The 25,267-nt window shown below is 40.9% G+C and overlaps 1 protein-coding gene and 1 long non-coding RNA gene across 4 annotated transcripts in view; one reads left to right on the top strand and one right to left on the bottom strand.

Annotated features, from left to right (window-relative positions):
• LOC117805030 overlaps nt 1-25,249 on the top strand; it is a 115,649-nt gene extending 90,400 nt beyond the window's left edge. For both annotated transcript variants that reach the window (XR_004629323.1, XR_004629322.1), the window contains 2 exons: nt 22,488-22,760; nt 23,957-25,249. This is a non-coding gene — a long non-coding RNA (uncharacterized LOC117805030). The remainder of the gene's footprint in view (nt 1-22,487; nt 22,761-23,956) is intronic.
• The window catches only part of plxna4 (plexin A4), a 254,565-nt gene continuing 249,917 nt past the window's right edge, over nt 20,620-25,267 (bottom strand). For both annotated transcript variants that reach the window (XM_034673574.1, XM_034673573.1), the window contains exon 32: nt 20,620-24,407. In XM_034673574.1, coding sequence (XP_034529465.1) covers nt 24,312-24,407 — 96 coding nt within the window. In that variant the 3' untranslated portion in view covers nt 20,620-24,311. The remainder of the gene's footprint in view (nt 24,408-25,267) is intronic.

Here is a 25,267-nt window from a genome sequence, read left to right on the forward strand (position 1 = left end):
ATCAACACGAACCCAAAGTTCTCCACAGGAGCTTTAAATGATTTTGAATACAGTGTAATATCTCACCTTTCCACATCAAAATGATTCCCCATCTAGTGTTGGTACATAACATACAACCTTAAAAAAATTCCATTTAAAGTGCAGCTATAACATGGTGACATAAAGTAAGGACCAAGAGTCTGAATATTTGTGAAAGGAGTTTGAAGTACATGATCAAATCTGAAAGGCAAAAAGTAAGAGGATGTGGGAATAGTTTGGTCCCTAAATCAAGGCTGAGACAACTTAAGGAAACAAATGCACAGAAAAAAACGGTCTGTCATAAAAATAACCAGACTAGCTTCACAATGCCTGTCACCATCACTGAAAGGGTCCAAGCTCATTTTAATTTGAAGGTCGGACTATGAAGTACAAATCTCTGCAGTTTGTTTGTGTAGAGAGTTTGCAACACAGTTAATTGTGTCAGTGTGAATGCAGTGAGAAAATCTACTTTTCAAGTGACTGGCCAAAACTTGTCTCATTACAAATAGGTGAGTCATGCTTTGCCGAAGGCTTTCAGATGACAGGGGAATGCAAGCAAGCCAGGCTATTTTTCTACCAACAAACACAATTAAGCTCATTTTAGAAACAACATGAGCAAGTGTTTTTGGCAATTTGGCACCGATGTGTTATTTCAGTCTAAGGATGGTTTTTGACTTTACAAAATTAAAATAAGGGACATTTAAAACATTCTTTCAAGAGCATTTAACTACTGAAATAAATGTTGGCATGGTAAATGCTGCTCAGAAACTGTAATCTGTTATCTAAGTTTCCAAAAATATCTTTGAAACTTAAACCACATTAAGCTGACTTTAAGCCTTGAGGTCTGAAATTCTTTTGCCCATTGAATGTGTTTATCATAAAGAGCTGAAAAATAAGGAAAGCACTGAGTGTCCTTGGGTTTAAACATACTTTACTTTCCAAGGAGGTACTGTACTCAACAAAAAAAAAAACCCAAAGAGTTAGAGTTATCTTCTTGCTACCTGCCATGAAGTTCTTAAAATGAGAAGAGTCATGTTCTTCCTGCTCTTCTCAAGCTATTTTCTCTGGGTGCTCTATTTCACACCATTCTGTCTCTCAGCGTTAAGGGTGGCAAGGCAAGGTGACATTTGAAAAGTGCATTCCCTCTTCGCTCCGTCAATCTGTTCTTTTTTGCTTCACAGACAGCCCCCTCCATCTCCACACACACATAAACATCACCGTACACACACACACCTCCTCCCTGTCCACTGACAATGATGTCCCTGGTTACCAGCGGGGCCGTGTGTGTTTGGTAGACCATCCTGCGACCTCTGGACCCCTAGATGACACCCTGGCTGGCTGCGGTGTGACGCGAGGGCCCATTACGAGTCAAAGCAAACACCAGATCTGTCACATACACTCCTGTGACGAACTGTCGGACATAACACCGTCACCTCCCGCTGACAGGTTGTCAACACCTGTGTCAAGATGATCGATTAGCAGATTGAGTTCCAAAACCTTTCCTCCCACACGCTCTCCCCTCCTTAGACTGATTAGAGCCGGATGCAATCATTTATACTTCCTCGCAGACAGACAGCAGGTCTGTTTATCTCCCTGGTGACAAAGTTTTGTTGCACGTTCAGAAGCTAATTGCTAGGCTCATTAGCCGTGTGTGTGTTTCTGTCTCGGAGCAGTGGGGGATTTGATATTATCTTGTTATGGTGAGATGTTTTACAGTGTGAAGGGTGATCTCTCAACCTGAGGCGTAAAATGGCCCGAGTGTGATCTGCTCATTCCGCTCGTTCATTTTTAATAGCCTTTGAAGAGAACGCTTGTTTTACATCAGCACCGCCATTCAGGCAGCGAGGTAAACAGATGGATACTGACAGTGAGTGAGCATCTCACAACAAGTGTCTCACTTGCCATTTCTCCTCCTTGACAGAATACAGCAAGCCTTGGCTTCACCCAGTTTTTTTTTTCCTCCTGCGGGAAGCCAGTAAAATAAACGCGAAACAGTCAAAGGTTTTATATAGCATAAAAGTGGGAGGGAAAACCAGTGTGATGTTGACAGCTTTTCTTCTTCAGTCACAAATAACAACACTCTGCTGCACACTTTTTTGTAGTTACTGGTTCTACAACTCAGGTTTTTATTACTGCAGCTGGCCTCTTGAAAAAGCGACTTAGTTTCTGTCGTAAATGTTTAATAACTAGAAAAAGAACAGTCCTTCACTGTTTTTCTCTTTTGTTTTACAGAGTAGTCTTCTTGTCATTTATGTGACATTTACAGGTAAAGACATCCAGACATGATGCAGCCTCGTTTCATTCCGTCAAACACACATGAAATAATCACTGCTGCAGAAAAGCTATTGACAACTTGATGTTATTGTGACTCTTAACGCGCACATAAACAGCCGATTCATTAATCACCTTCTGCTGATGGCTTTTGATCAACAGAGAGAGATTGTCTTCAAGGACTTGTTGAAGGTTGCTGCGTGCAGATCTGTGATTGCTGTGTAAATCGATTAAGGCAACAGCTCCCTCCAAGGATGTTGTCAGAGGGCCAGACAGCTCCACGCACAGCTGCAGAGACACTGCACACATACACAAGCGATTTACTTACATGTGCTGTTTGACACACGTTGATATATTGTCACACAATTAACATGTATGCAATCCACTGTACTTATCATAGACTGTATAAAGCATGGGTGTGGTCACAGTGACATCACCAATTGTCTTTTGTTAGTCACTTTTTTCTGAAGAGGCCCAAAGATGGCAATTACTACATTTTTGATGAATCTTAAGATGATCTTTGCAAATGTTCCTGTGGTGTGAGATATGTTGAGAGTGATTTTGCTTCCTCTGATCTGCTCAGAAGAAGATTGTGGCTGCATCGATTCAAAATTACAAATACAAAACATTCAATATTTACGATCAGGTGCCCTCAACTGTGGGGGAAACCTTGGACAGCCAAGCACAAGCTCAGTAGATTGTCACATGGAATGAAATAATGGCCAATCAGGAAGCAAGTTAACCACAGCAGGAAGCTCAACAGACGCAGCCATGGTGTAAAAAGTAAACGCAAAGCACAAAGTTAGGTGGATGTATTTTGGAAGTGGAGATTAGTGACAATTTGTGGCAGCAACATTTTTACATGTCCTGTAAGACAAACCACATTTGAAGTGACAAGGAGAGGAGTTGAACAGAAAACACCTCAGTGAATGCACCAGGTAGCTAAGTAGCTAGCAATGTTTTAATTTACAACCACTCCATCGTGGGCCATGTCTGTTTACTCTGAAGTCACGTTTGACTGTGAGAGATTCTGCGAGATTTCAAGTTTTGAGTGTGTGGACTCTGGTTGTTGGGGAATGGAACCTGTTGGTGTGTGGTGTGCTGTGTTGGTCATAGCATTGCACTCCACTCAACAGGTGTGGCTGCCTGGTAAGCAGAATCAACGTGCCCACCTACAGTCATATCAGCCATGTCCTTAATTATGTGTAAATATACATAACCCTCAGCCTTATTATGATCAAAACAGATGAATTCTAAAAACAAAATTCACACTCATACAGTTGAACACAACAAATTGAAGCATCAGTGTAACAGGCTGTGAATATGTGAGGCTCTGCTGTAAATATCAGCACTTTAATATGAGCCTTGATGGCTTTTGCAGCCAGCCTCAAGTGGACACTCAAGGAACTGCAGTTTTTTTTCACTATTATGTTGGTTCATTTTTCACTTAAGGCTGCTGCTTCTTACTTATCCACTTCAGTGTATTTTGGCATGTGAATGTTGGAGTGGGCTATTTTCCACTAGTACTAGCAAACTTTGCTCACCAGCAACTATGATGGGAAATAACCCAAGCCAGCCAGAGTAATGGCTTCATCCAATGAATAATCAATCTTAAACCTGCTATACTGGTAGATTTTTAATATTTTCAATCAGTTAAATGACTTGGAAACACAATGGGTTACTTTTAGTGTCAAACTCACAGAAAAATGACTCTTGATTCTGCAGCTTTGTTTTGTTTTGAAGCCTAATCTTACTCAAATAGTCAATTCACTGTATAGTTGTTTCTATGCCCCTCCCAAAAATGGCTACAGGCTGCCATTTCCTTCAAACAAGGTCTGATAAATCCAGTGTACTCTAAATATACTGCAATAAATGGCAGACTGACAAAGTTAGCTGCTAGCAAGTGGGGAAGTTTGGATATCTACCAACTCAGATATCTTTTATCTCTGAAACTTGTGGAGTTAGAGACATGATGGAAATAAAAGGAAATACTGCCAACATAGACAAGTAGGTAGGTATTTGTTTTTCTAAAAAAGGATGCTTTAAAACTTGATGAATGACTTTATCAAGGCTTAAATGTTTTTCCATGACAACTGCCCAAATGTCATAACCCCACCCATATTTTGTTGGTAGTGCAAATTCTATCTCCTTCCTGATCAACTGGCCACAGCATGGCTGTTTGTTCTGTTTTCAAAGTAGTTCACTTCCTGTACTTTCCACCTGTTGATAGCTGTGGGTGTTAGAGCTGATAGAGATGTAGTTATGACCAGAAGAGAGGGAACATTGACAGATCACTGCAACGTCCTGCTGACAGCCTCAGGACCACTCAGACCAAGTGCACTCTGCCGGTGTCCTGTGTGCCGCGGGCTACATTTGGTAAGAGACAGATATGAAGACGACAGTGAAGGGGTGAGGAATTGAGAGGGTAGAAAATGAGAGGTGGCTTTAAAGAGAGAGACAACAGGAAGAGAGAGCGACAAAGAGAGAGAGGATAGGAAGAGGAGCAGAGCCAGGTGAAGTTATGTTCAAGCTTCTGAGGAAGGATGGGGTTGTTTGTGTCAGCTCCTACAGACTGAGGGTTATCTGTCTCCCCCAGCTGTGCCAGCAAGCTGTCACACACACTGCCATGCTCTGCACCGTCCTGGCATCCTGGCACACCGCACCTTTATCTGCCTATGTGTGTGTGTGTGTGTGTGTGTGTGTGTGTGTGTGTGTGTGTGTGTGTGTGTGTGTGTGTGTGTGTGTGTGTGTGTGCGTGCGTGCGCACCACAATATAAGGTTATTAGCATGGAAATAAGCAGGTTATTTATGCAGTACTAACCAATGTAACTATCACTTTTGCCAGCTAGAAACCTACTGTCCATTGTCCGTCTGTCTCATAGTGAATCCTCAACATAGCAATAGTTGTCTTTTCGAGCCTGTCATGGAATCCCTCTGCAGTCATTTCCCAGTGGAAACCACGTGTCTCCTCTAGACACCAGACCAATCTGCAGTCCCCACCGCCACTCTCACCACCCCAGCCCCGCCGGGTAAGAGCCTCAATTACCCAGAGCATATCACCGCAAACAGCCACTTTGCAGCCAACCACCTGTGACTTGCCACTGTGGGAAGCTTTGGCTGCGGCGTGGCTGGGTAGGGGGGGGGGAGAACAGCCAAAGCCTTGGGCTGGCCAGCCAACCATTGATTAAGGGAATCAGTATTGATTAAGGGAGCAGGGGACATCTGGAAAGGACCAATTTATGTCCCCACATCAATTATTCAAATGGCTGCCGCTGAATTGGATTAGAGGACGATCTTCCTGCCATCTTTTCTACCCCTCAACAATCTGTACCCTCTCGGCAAGCTGTCATCACGAGTCTCTGAAAAGTCTGTCCTTTGAATGCAAACTTTCAGTCCCCACAAAGCCATCTATTGTTTACAATGCTGGAGTAAGCAGCAGTGCTTTGTTCAGATTTTCTCTGCTAAATGATATGCATTTGGACAATTCTTGGACAACATTTTTGCAGCCCCTGATCACTGGCTAATGCCTATGGTCGGTCGTAGGCCCACACTGTATTGTCAGATTTGTTTCTCAGTTTGCCCTTCTGTCTCAGTGTTGACATCTTGAAGGCTTGAACGCATCACAGAATGGCACAGCCTGCTAACGCCTCGGCCAGAGGGTTATTCATATTCATAATGTTGGTGCTGAGGAAGCTGTGAAATTCTGTGCCGCTTTGTTCACGTATGGGGTGTTTTGGTCGGTGGGGGCTGTGGGTATTTTGTGTTAATTTCAGTGTTTCTGTGCCTGGCAAGACTCTCCTTTGTGTATCATGCAGCAGTGAGCCTACAGAGACGGGCCAGCACTGAGCCCAGCTGATGGGCTGCTGTCCATTGTAGACAGGCTAACATGGTGGGAATGAGGAGAGTGACTGAGCCAGGGACAGAAGCCCACAGGTGGCTGAGAGTGATAGAGGGCTGCCCTTTGTGTACTGCCCCCCAAGAGACACTCACACAAACACTGATGCCTCTGACTATGATTGATGAATGATTCCTTTTTTTTCAGATATGATATGGCAGAGTTTGGCAATGTACAAAACAGCTCAAAATCTATGATTTATTTCCAAAGCCTTCAAAATATGCAGAGATGCACTATCTTCAATACTCATATTTTATCCCTGTTACAAACCCTGTAACAGGCACTGATATCTTACGCTAGTGTTGTCATTTGGAGCCGGAGTCTGTGCAGTAGAGATGGGCTAATGGAGCAGATGCCCTGCTCCTTCTTCTAAATCAACAATGCTTTTTAAAGTACATATGAAACAGCTATGATCTCTCAAGTCTTTACAGTATTGAGCATCTCAACCTTTTGTGCATTTGAAGAATAGACTTTATAAATAATGGATGTAGTATCCGTGATGTCTCCCATCTGTTCCTGAGCACTGTTTTGAAGCCAATCGACGGCGGCAGCCATATTGTAAATGCGGAACTCAGGCCAAGCATAGTGTGACGTAAAGAGACAGGGTTTGAGCCTCCTAACCAACAGCTAAGTGTTCACATCTGGGAGTCAAGTCAGTCATGTCCTTATTTGGGCAAAAACTTATAATCTTAAAATCTTCTGAACCGTCGCGTTGGAAAGCCGTTTTTTGAACCTAGCTGTAAATGCGTTTATTAATGCTGCAAATTTCGTCTGTTTTTAATTGGTGTCTATGTGGTTTCCGGTGTTTCTGAAGCCAGCCTCAAGTGGATTCTCGATGAATTGCAGATTATAACACTTCTGAATGGGCTTCATAGTTTGAGACCAGAGGCTGCCGGTTGATTTGAAGCAGTCAATCAAGGTTAGAGAGTGTTCAAAGACTCTTGTTTACGTAAGTGTGTGTATGTGTCCTTTCACTGTTCATCCTCCATTCTGCAAGTCTGCAGCCCTGTAGGATGGCTGACCTACAGCCCATCTGTGTACATGGAGGCAGGATTTATGATCTATGCTAAATCCAGTCAGTGAGGGAACTTGAAATGTTTTGATTTCCCTTTTGGCATTCATGTTGTCCATCCTTTTCTACTGTCTATTATTTGTGTTTAACCATCTGCAGCTTCTTCATTTAAGAGCATGATAAGCATGTAAGAAAGATCAGGTGTAAGGAAGGACTTCAGTTTTAGAGAGGTTGATTGCAGAATTAAAATTAATTTCTAATTGAGAAAAATACTGCCATACCAGATTGCAACAAAGGCCGGCACTTTTGGATAAATTCTCTATATTTTACCCACATTGAAAAGATATTTATGGATCAGTTGTTAGATACCTATGACCAAGGGTAGAGACAGATGGCATACAAATTTTGGGTTTAGCTCAAACGTATGGGGATCTGGTGGCATGCTCACCTGGGGAAAAATGTTCTAATTTATTGTGTCTGTGTTTGTGGTATTTGTCAAGCCATTTCAATTCGAAATAAAAATGTCAAAAACAGGCTGAGAAGTTTCAGGAGTAAAGTTTGGAGCAATTCAATAAACACAGAGGGCTCTGAGAAAGACACAACACAGAGGTTCCTCCAAAAGTGATCACAAATCACTGATTGCACTCTCTCACTCTTAAGAGGTTTTCAAAATAGTTGGTGTCCCTCTGAAAAAAGCTTAATGGACATACGCTGCGGACGAGCTAATCAATCTTAACATTAGCAAGCTAACGTTGATAATTGATCACTTCACCCACTCTCTGCTACAAGCACATTCACTAAACTAATACCCCTGGTTTTCCCATTAAAAACTTTTTTTCAAGTGATTTGTCTGTCCTTTCGGGGGCTGAGGGGATTGACACAGAGTTCTATAGATCGTCAAAACATACAGGTCTGATACCCTGCTAGCCACCTCCCTGCCCGCCAATGTTTATGACATTATTTTCTTGCAAAAGACAAACAGTTCTACCCTAGCATTTTACAAATTGAGTGATGTGCAAATTGAAGAAATGATATGCATCATCACTCAACGGCTCCACATAATAAAAAAAAACAGCATGCAAGTACAAAATTGCATATAAAGTTTGGTTTGGTAAGATGTTCTTCTGAACGTAACTTCACAGCTACATGGTGTTTTCCAACGATTAGGAGTTCAAACTTGTGGAAGAGCAGTAAAGTGTACACCTGTCACAGTGTGTAGCCAAATCAATTCCACTCTGAAAATGATCTCTTCTTCCTTTAGCTGACACATATTTCCATGTGTATGAAGTAGAATGATTTTTGGGCTGGTACCTGTGTGTTGCTCAACTCTCTAATCCATTATCAACGGGAAAAACATGTTCCGCGTAGAAGCGGACAATAAAGTAATAATAAATACAACATACTTCTCAAACCAGATAATCAATTCACTGTGTTGCTGAGGCTCACACAGCTCTGGTAATTCGTGCTTCTTTGGGAGCATATAGTGCTGAAGCGCGGGGAGCAAATGTGCAGTTTAGAGGGAATTGCATGGTTGTTATTGATTAGGAGCTGAAATGGGGGGGAGAAGATTTGTGGAGCCCATAAAGGAGAGACTTCAGAACATGTGTGTGTTTGTGTGCGTGTGAGTGTGCGTACGTGTGTGTGTGTGTGTGTGTGCGTGTGTGTGTGTGTGTGTGTGTGTGTGTGTGTGTGTGTGTGTGTTGGGAGCGGCAGAGCCGTGTAAGATCAATGGTAATGTTTAGCATAACAGGATGTGTCTCGACCCTGTAGGATGTTGTTGGTGGTGATGGGGGTCGGAGGGAGTCACAGTCAGAGAAGAGGTTTTCTACAAGCAGTTTGGTAACAATCACAGTAGGTTTAAACATTCTAAGCTGTTTCACACAATCTTAGCTTCTTATGGAGTAAGCAGGGTGAGATATATTTAAAAAGACTCAGATCATAGCATGGACCCTGGAGAAGAATCTCACACACTTATTCCCTCACACTGATTTGACTCAAGCAGACTTTTGCGTCTCGTCTCAGCTTGAAGGTTGTTTCAGTGTTCACTCTCTTTGTTTGGAAACCTTCTGACAGACTTGCATCTTCATCCTCCATCTGTACCGTGTCTCTGTGGCTGTACTGTTAGTCTGTCTGATATCTCTCCCGCTCTCTCTCCCGGCCGTCACCAGCAACACAAACATTTACTCAGACAGAGCAGACGGAGGAGGACCGGCTAATACCGGTAATTGCTCCCATCTGCTTGCGTGCAGTTGTCGATATCTCTCTGTCCACTGCCGAAATTAGACCCCTCGACCATTGTTCAAGCTGCAGTCCCATCATCAATCCATCAATCCTGCCAGTTGGGCCGTCCAAACAGCAGCCTCACGAGAAAGCGTGCTCCAAAAAGTGTTTCTGGCAGCATCATCTGAGATTATTCAAATTATTTTTGGCAGTATTTTCTGCAGAAAACAAAACATTCAAACTCAGTTTTTGAAACAGTAAATGCACAGGAAGGAAATATGTACTATTCATGGAGTGAAACAGTCTAATGTAAAAAAAAAAGTAAGCACAGGAGATGCAACCTTTACAAAAATAAAATACCTCAAAGAATAATGATGAAAAATGTAAGCCCTTGCTATGGTGGCCCTAAAGGTCAACTGCTCAAACATTTCATGACTGCCAAAAACATTTCACTGGAGACCAAAAATATCTTACAAAACACAAAAATAATTCATAATACTAAAATATGAGTCATTATATACAGCATATATATGATATTAATTAATCTATTATTTTGTGTATGATTGTGTTTGGTTGTTTCTAATGTGCCTGTGATCTCGACGACATTGGAAATGAGGGAAACCTCAATGTCTTTTCAAGTATAAATAAAGGTTTTGAATTGAATATCAATATTTCATATATCATTAGAATAAAACACATTTCACAAAACTTAAAAGTGTTACATGAAATGAAAAAATGTTGTAAGGAACACAGAAACATGCCACAAATGTAAACTAATTTAAAAGAAAATAAAAAAATTAACAAAATAAATATATTGCACAAAATATATATTTTATGAAAGCAAAAAAAAAGAAAAATATGAGAAAAATTTACAAAACCTGAAAATGTTCACAAAAAAAAAATTCACACGAAAAAAGCTGTTTCATTAGTTGTTTTTTTTTTCCAGTGAAGTGTTTTTTGTGGTCAGAAAATTTTAATAAAGCTGACTTTCAGGGCCACCATACCTTTCTCCTTTTACAGAATGACACCTCTAAGTCTTAGATAAAATTCCCTTTTCTTTCACTGGGTGTTAGAGATCCATCACACACTGCACCATTAGCTGTTATGAAGCCATTACTAAACCTGAAGTGTTTTTATACTGAAACAAAACTGATCCCTATGAGCTTCTTTCAAAACATTACTCTCCTGTCTGCGCCTGTTACTCAAACATGTCGTTCTTTGTAAGAGAACTTTGCCACAGGAGCGGATGGAGTGATATTCATCTTTTGAATGGCTCTGCTGACAGTAAATCTAATAGTCTCTTGCCTCAAAGATAAGTCTTTTAAGCTGAGGTGGCCTGAGGATGAATTTGGGTTCAAGTCCCCAAAGCTGCAGGTTCAGGCTTATCGATTCTCCGATCCCGTAACCCCGCATGCCTTTTAACGCTGATCGCCTCCAAAGCACCAAACTCCTCTCATCTCTCAATTGTCCGTCCATCGCTTTACCTTCATGTGGACAGATTTCTTTTTTTACCACGGGGTCACATCAGGGTGGGGGGTTTAAGGTGAAAGTGCTGCGGTGATCATAGGAGTGTGGAAAACCTACCCCTGTGTGAAGCAATCATAGCAGCCTCTCTATCATCCTGCCCCCTCTGCCACCTCCATCCAACCTCTCCCCAACCCGTCACCCCTTCCATTATTCCCACCTCACTAGTCAGAGAATTAGGGTGACACTTCATCGGGCCCCCCTCCTCTCCTTACCTCTCTTTCTCTCCCTCCTTCCACCTCTCCTCCTTCCATTTCTCACCCATTACTCCCAGTTCACTGGTTGTTATATGGAGGGTGACACCGGGCCAATTCAATCTCTCGTCCCCGTCAGCCACTGCAGCCTCCCCTCCAGCGGGGTGTCACTCTGTTTTCCACACTCCACACCTCCCCTTTCCTCCTTTTGCTACACACAACTTTCTATTTCCTCATCTGTCACTCCTGTTTTCCATTTACTCGTCTTTTTTCAGCTTACCTTTGACTTTTAAAGTCCTGTGTCCCAGGGAAGGTGTTTTCAAGATGGCCTTGTTGTGCTGAGGCAGTGATATGTTTCATTGTGCAGCTGTAGCAGTTCAAAAAGTTGATGTTGGGGAAAGTTAGCAGAGGAAGCTGTGCGTGTGAGAGATAAGAAAGCTGATGGGCAACCTGCGAAAAAATAGAACACACACTTGTGTTTTGATTGCCATTAGTTTTTGACTTTGAACAATGCTGATTGTACAGTGAGATGACTCTTTCTGTATCGACTTAGATTTTCTGAATGTCCTCTAAAGAAAAAAGCTCATAGCTTCAACTTATTTTTACAGTTCTATTGTTTCTTGATTGACTTGACAGTCCATATTTTCTCGCTCTTCAGGTTTACTGAATTTTAGGAAAGACTTTATTTAATCAGGGAAGCTTTTCTGACCTGCCTTTGACAATTAAAATAAGATCACCCATAAAAATGTTACGCCCAAGAATATAAGTTTGGAAGAATTTACATCACTTGGAGTAGTATTAGCCTGAATATAAGCCAAACACAATGAGAGGTCCAGGCCTCGCGAGCCAGCCTTCCTCATTCATTAAGAAAATCCATCAGCCAGTTTTACATCCAACTTGGACGATGGGAGGGAGAAGCTGTCAATGTAAGGATGATGTGTTGAATTTACATCAGTGTGATGTAATGTAATCCTTGTTGAATCAGATTTATTTTACTCAAGCAGCAACTGGTGAAATGTAAAGCCAATTCGGAAGTGCAAAAACTTTCCTGCAAAAAATTCCTCAAGAGACCGGCTGCAAAAGCCAATGAAAGCTCATTAGAGCCCATATTAAAATGCCCTTTTTGTAAACATTTTAAAAGCCTGGTAGAAAAGCAACTATTATACCTGTATAATTATTTGTACACTGCAAAGGGAGGGATTTTTTTATAACTCACCTCTTTTAATGCAGCCCCCATTACCCTCTTGCAGCCCCCATGCTCATGCTGGGGTGTGGCGAAAGTCCAGGGTGGTGATCAGCTGTATGTTTATCATAAATAATTCCAAATTCCTGAGACATTATAGTATGGGCTATTAACAGTGATCAAAATCAAAAATCATCCACACTGACCAGGAATAAAAACTATAATGTACCTTAATATAATATCCAGTGCTCAATTTGTGTCCTGAAACAAGTGTGACGAAAAAGTCACAGAATGCATCAAAACTAACCTACACTGTACAGGAATATTCATGTACAGTATACAATTTTTAGGCAGCAAAATTTAAGAGATGACTGCAACTCCTGTATCACTGCATGAACCTGCATTAATTGAGTATACATAGAGACAGGCACAACAGTTGTTGGTTGAAGGGGCAGATGCACCCCTGTCCGTGGTGCTGAAACCCGCAGACAGCGAAAGAAACAGCATGCCTCAGTCCAGGGGCAATTCTATGATTGGATGTTTAGGGGTGCTGAGCACCCAGAGAGCTGCCCGGCCAGGCAAGATACATTTCTCTGTTTTATACATTTTAATGCAATTTCATTCCCATATTTATGAAAGAAAAGCAATAACACTTTTTGGGAAAGTCTGTGACTAAACCATCAAATCTGATAAAGGTTTTTTAAATGCTGAGCCACAGCAAAAAAAGAAATGGATTGGAATCATAAAAAAAAAACATATGGTAACCCTAATTTCTGGGGAAAGACAACTCATTTTGAGAAAGCAACTCCTCAACATGAGTACCAAAAATACCAAAACTTGACATTGGAGTTATTTTTTTAACTTTCATTTGAAATGCAATGCACAATATGTAAAACACATAAACAGAAATTGCCTTGTTCAATGTTTTTCTCTACATTTTTCCTTCTTGTCTGTATTATATAATTTGGTACGTTTTGCGTGCCACAATTCTGTTTGTTTTCTTTTCTGGTTCTTCCTGATCCTGCCCTCTCCTTCCTCTTTTTCATCTCTCTCTGTTTAGACTGACACTAATATACAAATAGATTGCATTCAACTGGATGAAATCTTAAAATATGATTAACCCTATTCATAACCCTAACCCTATTCATAACCCTAACCTATTCATAACCCTAACCTATTCATAACCCTAACCCATATCATAACACTAACCCTAATCATAACTCTAACCCTAACCCAACCCTAACCCTAATCATAACTCTAACCCTAACCCAACCCTAACCCCAATCATAACTCTAACCCTAACCCTAACCCTAATCACAACGCTAAATATAACCCTAATCATAACCCTAATCAAAACCCTAACCCTAATCCTGATCATAACCCTAACCCTATCCCTAATAATAACCCAACCCTAATTATAACTCTAACCCTAACCCTAACCCTAACCCTAACCCTAATCCTAACCCTAAGCCTAATCACAAGTCTAACCTTAATCCTAACCCTAACCTTAACCCTAATCAAACCCTAATCATAACCCTCACCCTCACCCTAATCAAAACCCTAACCCTAATTATAACCCTAACCATAACCCTAACCCTAATCATAACCCTAACCCTAATCATAACCCTAACCCTAATCACAACGCTAACCCTAACCCTAATCATAACCCTAACCCTAATCATAACCTTAAATCTAACCTAATCATAACCATAATCAAAACCCTAACCATAACCATAACCCTAACCCTAACCCTAATCCTAATCATAACCCTAACCCTTAACCCTAATCATAACCCTAACCCTAATTATAACCCTAACCATAACCCTATCCCTAATCAAAACCCTAACCCTAATTATAACCCTAACCATAACCCTTATCCTAATCACAACCATAACCCTAACCCTAACCCCTAACCCTCTAACCCTAATCATCCCTCTAACCGAACCCTAACCCTAATCACAATGCTAACCCTAATCATAACCCAACCCTAACCCTAACCCTATCCCTAATCATAACCCTAACCCTAACCCCTAACCCTATCCCTAATCATAACCCTTACCCTAATCACAATGCTAACCCTAATCATAACCCAACCCTAACCCTAACCCTAACCCTATCCCTAATAATAACCCTAACCCCTAACCCCTAACCCTCTAACCCTAATCATCCCTCTAAACGAAACCTGACCCTAATCACAACGCTAACCCTAATCATAACCCAACCCTAACCCTAACCCTAATCACAATGCTAACCCTAATCATAACCCTAATCCTAACCCTAACCCTAAACATAACCCTAACCCTAATCACAACCCTAACCCTAATCATAACCCAACCCTAACCCCAATCATAACCCTAACCCTAATCATAACTCTAACCCTAATCATAACCTTAACCCTAATCATAACCCTAATCACAACGCTATATCTAACCCTAATCATAACCCTAATCAAAACCCTAACCATAACCCTAATCACAACCCTAACCCTAATCCTGATCATAACCCTAACCCTAACCCTAAACCTAAACCTAACCCTAACCCTAACCCTAATCACAAGTCTAACTCTAATCCTAACCCTAATCCTAACCCTAACCCTAACCCTAATCCTAACCCTAACCCTAATCACAAGTCTAACCCTAATCCTAACCCTAACCCTAATCCTAACCCTAACCCTAACCCTAATCCTAACCCTAACCCTAACCCTGATCCTAACCCTAACCCTAATCACAAGTCTAACCTTAATCCTAACCCTAACCCTATCCTTAATCATAACCCTAACCTTAACCCTAATCAAACCCTAATCATAACCCTCACCCTAATCATAACCCTAACCCTAATCATAACCCTAATCCTAATCATAACCCTAACCCTAATCATAACCCTAACCCTTATCACAATGCTAACCCTAATCATAACCCTAACCCTAATCCTAACCCTAACCCTAAACATAACCCTAACCCTAATCATAACCTTAAATCTAACCCTAATCATAACCGTAATCAAAACCCTAACCATAACCCTAACCCTATCCCTAATAATAACCCAACCCTAATTATAACCCTAACCCAAACCTAACCCTAATCACAACGCTTACCCTAACCCTAACCCAACCCTAACCGTAATCACAAGTCTAACCCTAATCCTAACCCTAATCATAACTCTAACCCTAACCCTAACCCTAATCCTAACCCTAACCCTAACCCTAATCCTAACCCTAACCCTAATCACAAGTCTAACCCTAATCCTAACCCTAATCATAACTCTAACCCTAACCCTAACCCAACCCTAACCCTAATCATAACCGTAATCACAATGCTAACCCTAATCATAACCCAACCCTAACCCTAACCCTATCCCTAATCATAACCCTAACCCCTAACCCCTAACCCTCTAACCCTAATCATCCCTCTAACCGAACCCTAACCCTAATCACAACGCTAACCCTAATCATAACCCTAATCCTAACCCTAACCCTAAACATAACCCTAACCCTAATCACAACCCTAACCCTAATCATAACCCAACCCTAACCCCAATCATAACCCTAACCCTAATCATAACTCTAACCCTAATCATAACTCTAATCACAACGCTAAATCTAACCCTAATCATAACCCTAATCAAAACCCTAACCATAACCCTAATCACAACCCTAACCCTAATCCTGATCATAACCGTAACCCTAACCCTATCCCTAAAAATAACCCAACCCTAATCATAACTCTAACCCTAACCCTAATCCTAATCCTAACCCTAACCCTAACCCTAAACCTAACCCTAACCCTAACCCTAATCACAAGTCTAACTCTAATCCTAACCCTAATCCTAACCCTAACCCTAATCCTAACCCTAACCCTAATCACAAGTCTAACCCTAATCCTAACCCTAACCCTAATCCTAACCCTAACCCTAACCCTAATCCTAACCCTAACCCTAACCCTAATCCTAACCCTAACCCTAACCCTGATCCTAACCCTAACCCTAATCACAAGTCTAACCTTAATCCTAACCCTAACCCTATCTTTAATCATAACCCTAACCTTAACCCTAATCAAACCCTAATCATAACCCTCACCCTAATCATAACCCTAACCCTAATCATAACCCTAATCATAATCATAACCCTAACCCTAATCATAACCCTAACCCTTATCACAATGCTAACCCTAATCATAACCCTAACCCTAATCCTAACCCTAACCCTAAACATAACCCTAACCCTAATCATAACCTTAAATCTAACCCTAATCATAACCGTAATCAAAACCCTAACCATAACCCTAACCCTATCCCTAATAATAACCCAACCCTAATTATAACCCTAACCCAAACCTAACCCTAATCACAACGCTTACCCTAACCCTAACCCAACCCTAACCGTAATCACAAGTCTAACCCTAATCCTAACCCTAATCATAACTCTAACCCTAACCCTAACCCTAATCCTAACCCTAACCCTAACCCTAATCCTAACCCTAACCCTAATCACAAGTCTAACCCTAATCCTAACCCTAATCATAACTCTAACCCTAACCCTAATCCTAACCCTAATCATAACCGTAATCCTAACCCTAACCCTATCCTTAATTATAACCCTAACCCTAATCATAACCCTAACCCTAATATAACCCTAACCCTAACCCTATCCCTAATCATAACCCTAATCCTAACCATAACCCTAACCCTAATTACAAGTCTAACCCTAATCCTAACCCTATCCTTAATTATAACCCTAACCCTAATCATAACCCTAACCCTAATCATAACCCTAACCCTAACCCTATCCCTAATCATAACCCTAATCCTAACCATAACCCTAACCCTAATCATAACCCTAATCCTAATCCTAACCCTATCCCCAATAATAACCCAACCCTAATTATAACCCTAACCCAAACCTGACCCTAATCACAACGCTTACCCTAACCCTAACCCAACCCTAACCGTAATCACAAGTCTAACCCTAATCCTAACCCTAATCATAACTCTAACCCTAACCCTAACCCTAATCCTAACCCTAACCCTAATCCTAACCCTAACCCTAATCACAAGTCTAACCCTAATCCTAACCCTAATCATAACTCTAACCCTAACCCTAACCCTAACCCTAATCATAACCGTAATCCTAACCCTAACCCTAATCACAAGTCTAACCCTAATCCTAACCCTATCCTTAATTATAACCCTAACCCTAATCATAACCCTAACCCTAATCATAACCCTAACCCTAACCCTATCCCTAACCCTAACCCTAACCCTAACCCTAATCCTAACCCTAACCCTAATCATAACCCTAACCCTAATCATAACCCTAACCCTAACCCTATCCCTAACCATAACCCTAACCCTAATCATAACCCTAATCCTAATCATAACCCTAACCCTAACCCTAATCATAACCCTAACCCTAATCATAACCCTAACCCTTATCACAATGCTAACCCTAATCATAACCCTAACCCTAATCCTAACCCTAACCCTAATCACAACGCTAACCCTAATCATAACCCAACCCTTAACCCTAAACATAACCCTTACCCTAATCACAACGCTAACCCTAACCCTAATCATAACCCTAACCCTAATCACAACGCTAACCCTAACCCTAATCATAACCTTAAATCTAACCCTAATCATAACCGTAATCAAAACCCTAACCATAACCATAACCCTAACCCTAACCCTAACCCTAATCCTAATCATAACCCTAACCCTAATCACAACGCTAACCCTAATCATAACCCAACCCTTAACCCTAATCATAACCCTAACCCTAATTATAACCCTAACCCTAATCACAACGCTAACCCTAATCATAACCCAACCCTTAACCCTAATCATAACCCTAACCCTAATTATAACCCTAACCCTAATCATAACCCTAACCCTAATCACAACGCTAACCCTAATCATAACCCAACCCTAACCCCAATCATAACCCTAACCCTAATCATAACCTTAAATCTAACCCTAATCATAACCGTAATCAAAACCCTAACCATAACCCTAACCCTAAGCCTAAACCTAATCATAACCCTAACCCTAACCCTAACCCTATCCCTAATAATAACCCAACCCTAATTATAACCCTAACCCAAACCTAACCCTAATCACAACGCTTACCCTAATCATAACCCAACCCTAACCCTAATCCTAACCCTAATCATAACTCTAACCCTAACCCTAACCCTAACCCTAACCCTAATCCTAACCCTAACCCTAATCACAAGTCTAACCCTAATCCTAACCCTAATCATAACTCTAACCCTAACCCTAACCCTAACCCTAATCCTAACCCTAACCCTAATCCTAACCCTAACCCTAATCACAAGTCTAACCCTAATCCTAACCCTATCCTTAATTATAACCCTAATCATAACCCTAACCCTAATTATAACCCTAATCCTAATCATAACCCCAACCCTAATCATAACCCTAACCCTAATTATAACCCTACCCATAACCCTATCCCTAATCATAACCCTTATCCTAATCACAACCCTAACCCAACCCTAAGCCTAACCCCTAACCCTCTAACCCTAATCATCCCTCTAACCCAACCCTAACCCTAATCACAACGCTAACCCTAATCACAACGCTAACCCTAATCATAACCCAACCCTAACCCTAACCCTAATCACAACCCCAACCCTAATCATAACCCTTACCCTAATCAAAACCCTAACTATAACCCTAACCATAACCATAACCATAACCCTAACCCCAATCATAACCCTAACCCTATCCCTGACTCTAATCATAACCCTAACCCTAATGGTTTCATTAATTTCCTTTATTACAAAGGGAGGAAGAGTTCGGTGGAAACTTTAGTATAATAGTTGTAGTTTAAGAGGACGAGGTTGACACCAACTTACATAAAGACTTCAAATGACTGATATCTTCATGGTCTGCTACTATCGGCTGGTTCAAACCAACCCAGTCTTTGTCATTTGTTGATTTGCGGGCCCAGCTCTGTTCATTTTAGTGGATATCTGCAACAATGTTTGTACTTCTCTGGCTGGGTTTGACATGTTTTTTCCTCCGGGTTAGAGAAGATTATTTGTGAGCTTAAATCTACCACTGTTTTGAAAAAGGTATTTGCAAAATTAGACGCCCTTTGTGTTCTTAGCTTCCATCCTTGCTCCTAGAAAGGTACTTTAATATACCGTGTGACTGTTGGGTGCTAATTCACCTATTATTTAGAGATTTACTCTTTCAGCTACTCTTATTCAGAATTGGGCTATTCAGCTTCTTCTCCTAGAGCGTGACTTCCTCTGTGCAGAATTTATTCCAAACCTTGGTTTCTTTATCTTCCCCAGTGGCACTGTAGAAAATCAGGCCATAGACTTAGAATTAATTGGATAAAACCATAATTTAAATAATTTGGATACTTAAGTTTAAAGTGATTTGGGCCATTATGTATCATAAAATCAGGATTTTTCTTTTCATGGGAGAGCTCTTGCTCTGGTTCTATACACACAGAACAGTATTCATTAGGCATTGTTCTTGTGTGTCCTGACATGCACACAGTCAACAGCCCTGAGAATAATTAAATGTTAGAGTACAATAAAAATGTCTTTTTATTTTACATTATCTCAGACTTGAAGCAGACAGTCGGAGATCTGGGATGGCCTCAAAGTCCCCGAACACAGTCTGACTGACGTAGCACCTGTCAGAGGAAAGAGCTATGTGACAGCACACAGTGTAGTCTTTATGTGCAAATGCCTTCAAAATTCAGAGCTACTGCACTTATTTTTTTACAAGCTACTGGTTGGTCTTGTGAGTTTTATAGAACAGTATAAAAGCAGTGTGTTGGTGGGGTAAAGATTGGACTCATAAAATCTGGAAAATATGTCAGCAGTATTTGACTTAAAGCCTTTGTAAAGCCTTCTGATCTCCAATTACAGAGCATGCTTAGATTGACACTTCCACAAGTTCTCTTGCTTGAGTGTTTTTCATGATGTGGCAGAAAACATACTCATTCATGATTTCTACAAGTTTCTTATTTGATTCTTGGTGGCTTTCATAAAAAAAAGCTGTATGTCTCCACCCACAGATAGCCTGTGAAGAGGTCTTTGAGGTTGACTGGGTATTTAAATATTTATCATCCTGAAGGAGGCTGTGTTCCCCTGTGGAGAAGTTGCATGTCAAAATTTCAATCTGCCACATAGTCATTTAAATTCAGACCATCTTATTTCAGTAGAGGGTTCGTATGGTCAATTAGCTTCCAGTGCGACCGCAGCCTACAAAATGACACGAAAAAATCATAACGTTTGGTTTCATAATAAAGTTTATTCTATATTACAAATAGTATTTTGTTCTTGACTGCAAAATAGGAATGCATTATATTTACATACACAGGTATACAATTAATTATAACAAAGTTAGAGAAGCTCGCCTTATATCCCCCTGGTTCGTTTTTATCTCTCAATAAGATACTCTTTATCTTTCAAATATGGTCTAGTAAAAGTCTTTTCTAGCTTGTTTCTGTAACACCTGCTATAACACTGAGCTAGGAGGACATTTTTAGTTCCTACAAAACGTTTCAAGGTGGAAACTTTATCTGTGCTCTTGGCAACAAGGTGGCTGCTCGCAGGCGGCCTTTGTTGCAGAAGAAGGGACAGGGCAAGGAGAAAATGAAAGACAGGGTGTTACACTGGGGGGCAGATTCACAATGACAGTCCAGGACTTGCACCCTGTGTTGTTTATGAACACAAGGCTGTGAGGGGGGAACTTTGGGTATCTAGACAGAGTTTACATCGGCTACATGAATGAAAGAGGTGAATTGTCTAGAGGTGTTTAAGTGGGAAGTTTTGACTTACAATTGAATGTCAGTGTTTCAAGTTGCTCAATCGATCCTGAGTCCCCTCATATACCAATACGAAGTTTGATATGTTTACTACAAAACATGTCCAGCAAACACTTTGTGAATATACCCCTCCAAGTAGAAACAACGGACATTCATATAGCTGCAGACGGGAATTAATGGACAATGACTTGGATATTTCACATACTAAGGCTAAGAAAAAAAACAGTCACTTGCCAAACTCAGTCTTAAACATAAGTCTACTATCAAGCCTAATGTGCCTCTCTGGTTTAATGTTGACATGTATTCACTGTTTCTGCATGAGAAATATTAAAGAGCTTGTATGACACGTTGTGCAGACTGATGCAGTCTTCTGATGCTTTGTTGAAATGTACCTTTGTAGAACAAAAATATTGTTATCATGGATTGTGGCCATCTTTAGCTATGTGGGCACTGAATTTGAGCCCAACTGATGCTGTGATAGAAATAGAGAACAAATTAGGGAAATATAATGACAACATAATCTATATCATACAGTACAAACTCTTAAAACAAGATGTAATAGCAGCAGAGACAGAGCAAGACTAAACTTGCATCTTCAATGTACCAAAACTAAAACCACAGAGGAGACACAGCTGTCACTCAAAATGAATGGCCTGAATAAGAGGACACATTACCTTGATATGGAATTTAAAACAGGGTTCATGTTGTCTAATTGTGAGATCTATATCTGAAATGAACAGTGGGCTTGTAAATTGTAACTTTAAAGTCCCTAGTAGTAGTAGAAGTATATAAATATCTTTGAGCAAGGCAGTTCCATTTCATACCATCCAAGTAGGTCAACATGCAAGGGTATATAATATCTGTTTCCTTAAGTATCTAACACTTGACAAAAAACATGGACATGAGGTTCTGCAGTAGGGCTGATAAAGGTTCCACCTTAAACGAAAGTTATAGTTTTTATTACATGAACAATCCACTTTTCCATCTCAGTTCTTCCAAGCAAAAGAAAGATAAAAGAACACATCCACATCATCATTGCAAGGCTTAATTTTCTTATTTTTCACTTTTTTTAAATAAGTTTCTTAAATTGTTTACGTTTTACATGCGCTTAAAAAGCCAATAAAGGACCCAAGGTGGACCTAGGGCGGTCTTCACACATTCACATCACCACATGGGGCACGTTGTCAAGGCAAAAGAAAGGGCAGAGGTCAAAAGGTACGGAGGGCGCCTCCATCATCTCTCTTTCAATCGCTCGTTTCTACTTTTAAAGTCTATTGTTTTCTGTTTATCCTGCCGTGATGCTCACGTCTTGTCCTGCTCCACTTTATCAGAATTTTTCTTTTTTTTTCTTCTTTTTTGAGGCTTGGAGAAGGCCGCCCCCTGCCGCCACTGAGGACAACTACACTAATACAGACAAGAGCGCCTCAACAGTTACACACTCAAGAGTTGGGGTTTTGCCGTATGCAACTAGCTACCATCTCCAACGCTTGTGCAAAACAGAAAGAAAACTGGCAAGTCAGGAGCCGGACACGAGGGTGAACGGTGTGCCGAGAGCCAGAGAGACCCGCGGCGATGGAAAGAGAAAGAGGATGGGATCACGTCGCCCACAGAGCCTCTCACCTCGACACATTGAGGTCAGAAAAATCACACAGGTTTCTTAAAGTTCCAGTCACAATATTTTTTTTGTCCTAGAAGTGGTTGTCTTTTACATAGTCCTTTTTTTTCTACGTTCCTCAGTGGCACTTTACAAATACATTTTTGACCGTTTTGAAAATTTCAAGCTCCTTTGGTTTTTGGCTGACCGACTTAGTCCATCTTGTTTGATTTCTCCACACAAAAAGTCTTTAAATAAGAACATCCTGGGAAAGAAGTGCTACTCTCACACCAGACCCCTGTAGGGAGCAGTCAGCCGTCTCTGACTGTGCTATCGTTGGATCATTCTTGGTTTTAATGATCAGACAGTTCCTACCCAGTACGTTTCAGTCAGCTCTTCCTTCGCCGGAGACTTCTAGGCAGTCAGGATCTTAGGCAGCTGCTGATCATGTGTGTGTCTGTGCGGGTGTGTGTGTGCTTTGATAGACCGTCGCAGTGGCGGCACAAGATTGGAAGAGGCAAGAGCCAGAGGAAGACTGCTCCTGGTGTTTGGACGAGCAGTCAGGAAACTGTCTTCCAGAGTTGGTTGTGTGCTTCTTACAGAGGATCCACTTTGGGTCGAGGCCCTCCTGGGTTTTGTCTAATAGGTTAAATTTGCTATAGCCACGTAAGCTAGATGGAAGCAGAAATCATGAACATTTTCTTTGAAGTAAATGTAAGCTGGGCAGGGGAAATGTGCGAATGTTGCAAAGGGGTATAGATCGGGGGATGCTCTGGTTTGTAATGTTTTAGTGTCAGTCACATTTCAATAAAGGAAAAGTTCAGAGAAGCACTAATCCTTCCCTTCCCCCATCAGTCTTTTTTCTTAAATACAACTCCAGCTACATTGAAAGAACACAAGAACATTCTAGGTTTGCCTGGACTCGCCCAAATTTCCGCAGATATGTATGCTTTGCTTGTAGGTACAGTGTAAACTTGGCAAACCATCCTTGCATTAATTTTCTTCAGAGGTGTTCATTTGGCTTGCAGTCATCATTGTTGATGTTTCCTCTTGATTCCATATATTGAATATAGAACTACAATAAACAGGACTCTAGAGATGGTTTTATTCGAACTATCCTATTTTCAAAACAGTTCTCAAAAAAATGGACACCAGCATTGTGGTTTTTAAAGAATTACCTATCAGTGTAAATTCTTGAAGGCAACATAAAAATGTTTTTCCCCTCTTCTCTTCCAGCAGAGGGACTGAAGTTTGCCAATATGGCTGCTTTCAGGAAGTCACCCCCTCGGAGCTCTCCCTGTGGTGAAGCTTGAGGGATCTCCTGCATTGCACTGAAGGAGACACCAACCACAGCTTGAACCACCCCTCGGATAAATTCAGGTAAACTAGTCTATGCAGCAGAGTGGATGAGGAACACAAAATATCTCTCAGGGAAGAGGAAGCAGAAAAAAGGTCAAGGAAGAAGTCATCATCTTTGAAAAGGCGGAGGGAGGAAGTCACGTGATGAAAAAAGATGGGGACAGGTCTTCGCTCAGGCACGGCTCGGTTTCTGATGGGGTCTCTTCCCAGTGCGCCCTGGGAAGTGCGGTCCTCAGCTCTCCAGACTCATGAAGGCCACCACCTGCTCCAGCTTGAAGGCCAGCCTCTGTTTCCTGGCTCCATCGTCCTGCTCCAGTGAGCACACAATCTGCAGGCAGGACAGAGAGGTAAACACAAACACACGTTACTCTCAGGATTCAGAGACACACAACTGCAGCTAGTATGTTAGACTCTGGTTGTGTGATAACTAATCTAAGGTATAACAAGATAACAAGATGATGCATTCAAGTTATTAAAGTGTTTCTTTTACATGTTTAGAGTCTTGTAACAAGTGTTAGTAGTAATAGGTCAACTATTACTTCAAAGTATATTAAAAGCATCCTTAACATGTCATTGAGACATTTATAAACACTCTTTAAAATTCAGTTCAGAGAAGTCTGTTTAGAAGAGATGAAATTGTACTCATCATCCTGAGATAAACACTAGTCAGGCTTTTTTAAGATGTATACATGCATAGTTAAAGTTGCAGTTAACTCTAAAACAAGAGTGATACCAAGTTGGAGACATTTTTCAGGCATTTTGTCTTCACATATAGTTGCAGTAGTGGCTGAAAAAGAGGCTCCTTGGTCAGATTTGAATCAGGATCCCTGGTTTAAGAGCTCAACATCTAAACCCCTTAGCTACTGAAACTGTGTTTCTTGTGAGTTGACTAAGAGCAGAGTAGAATAAGAACTTCTTGAGGTCAAGGTTCATGAATTGTGAAGATAAAATGACGGGTAAATCCACAATTTCAAAAAGCAGATAAAAGAAAATCTACTCATGTACTTCACTTAAGTTGTCAAGCTTGAGGCTTAATGGAAGGAGAGAGTTAGTAAGACTTTAAAATGTCTGTTACGTTAGAGAATCAAAAGGCATTCTGTCAAGTAGTTCAACAAACAATTATGATGTTCTTTTATATTTTATGAAATGAATAAAAAGCTATAACAGAAACACTGCCTGTTACACTAA

Source organism: Notolabrus celidotus, chromosome 21 (assembly GCF_009762535.1).
Source record: "Notolabrus celidotus isolate fNotCel1 chromosome 21, fNotCel1.pri, whole genome shotgun sequence".
Lineage (NCBI taxonomy): Eukaryota > Metazoa > Chordata > Actinopteri > Labriformes > Labridae > Notolabrus > Notolabrus celidotus.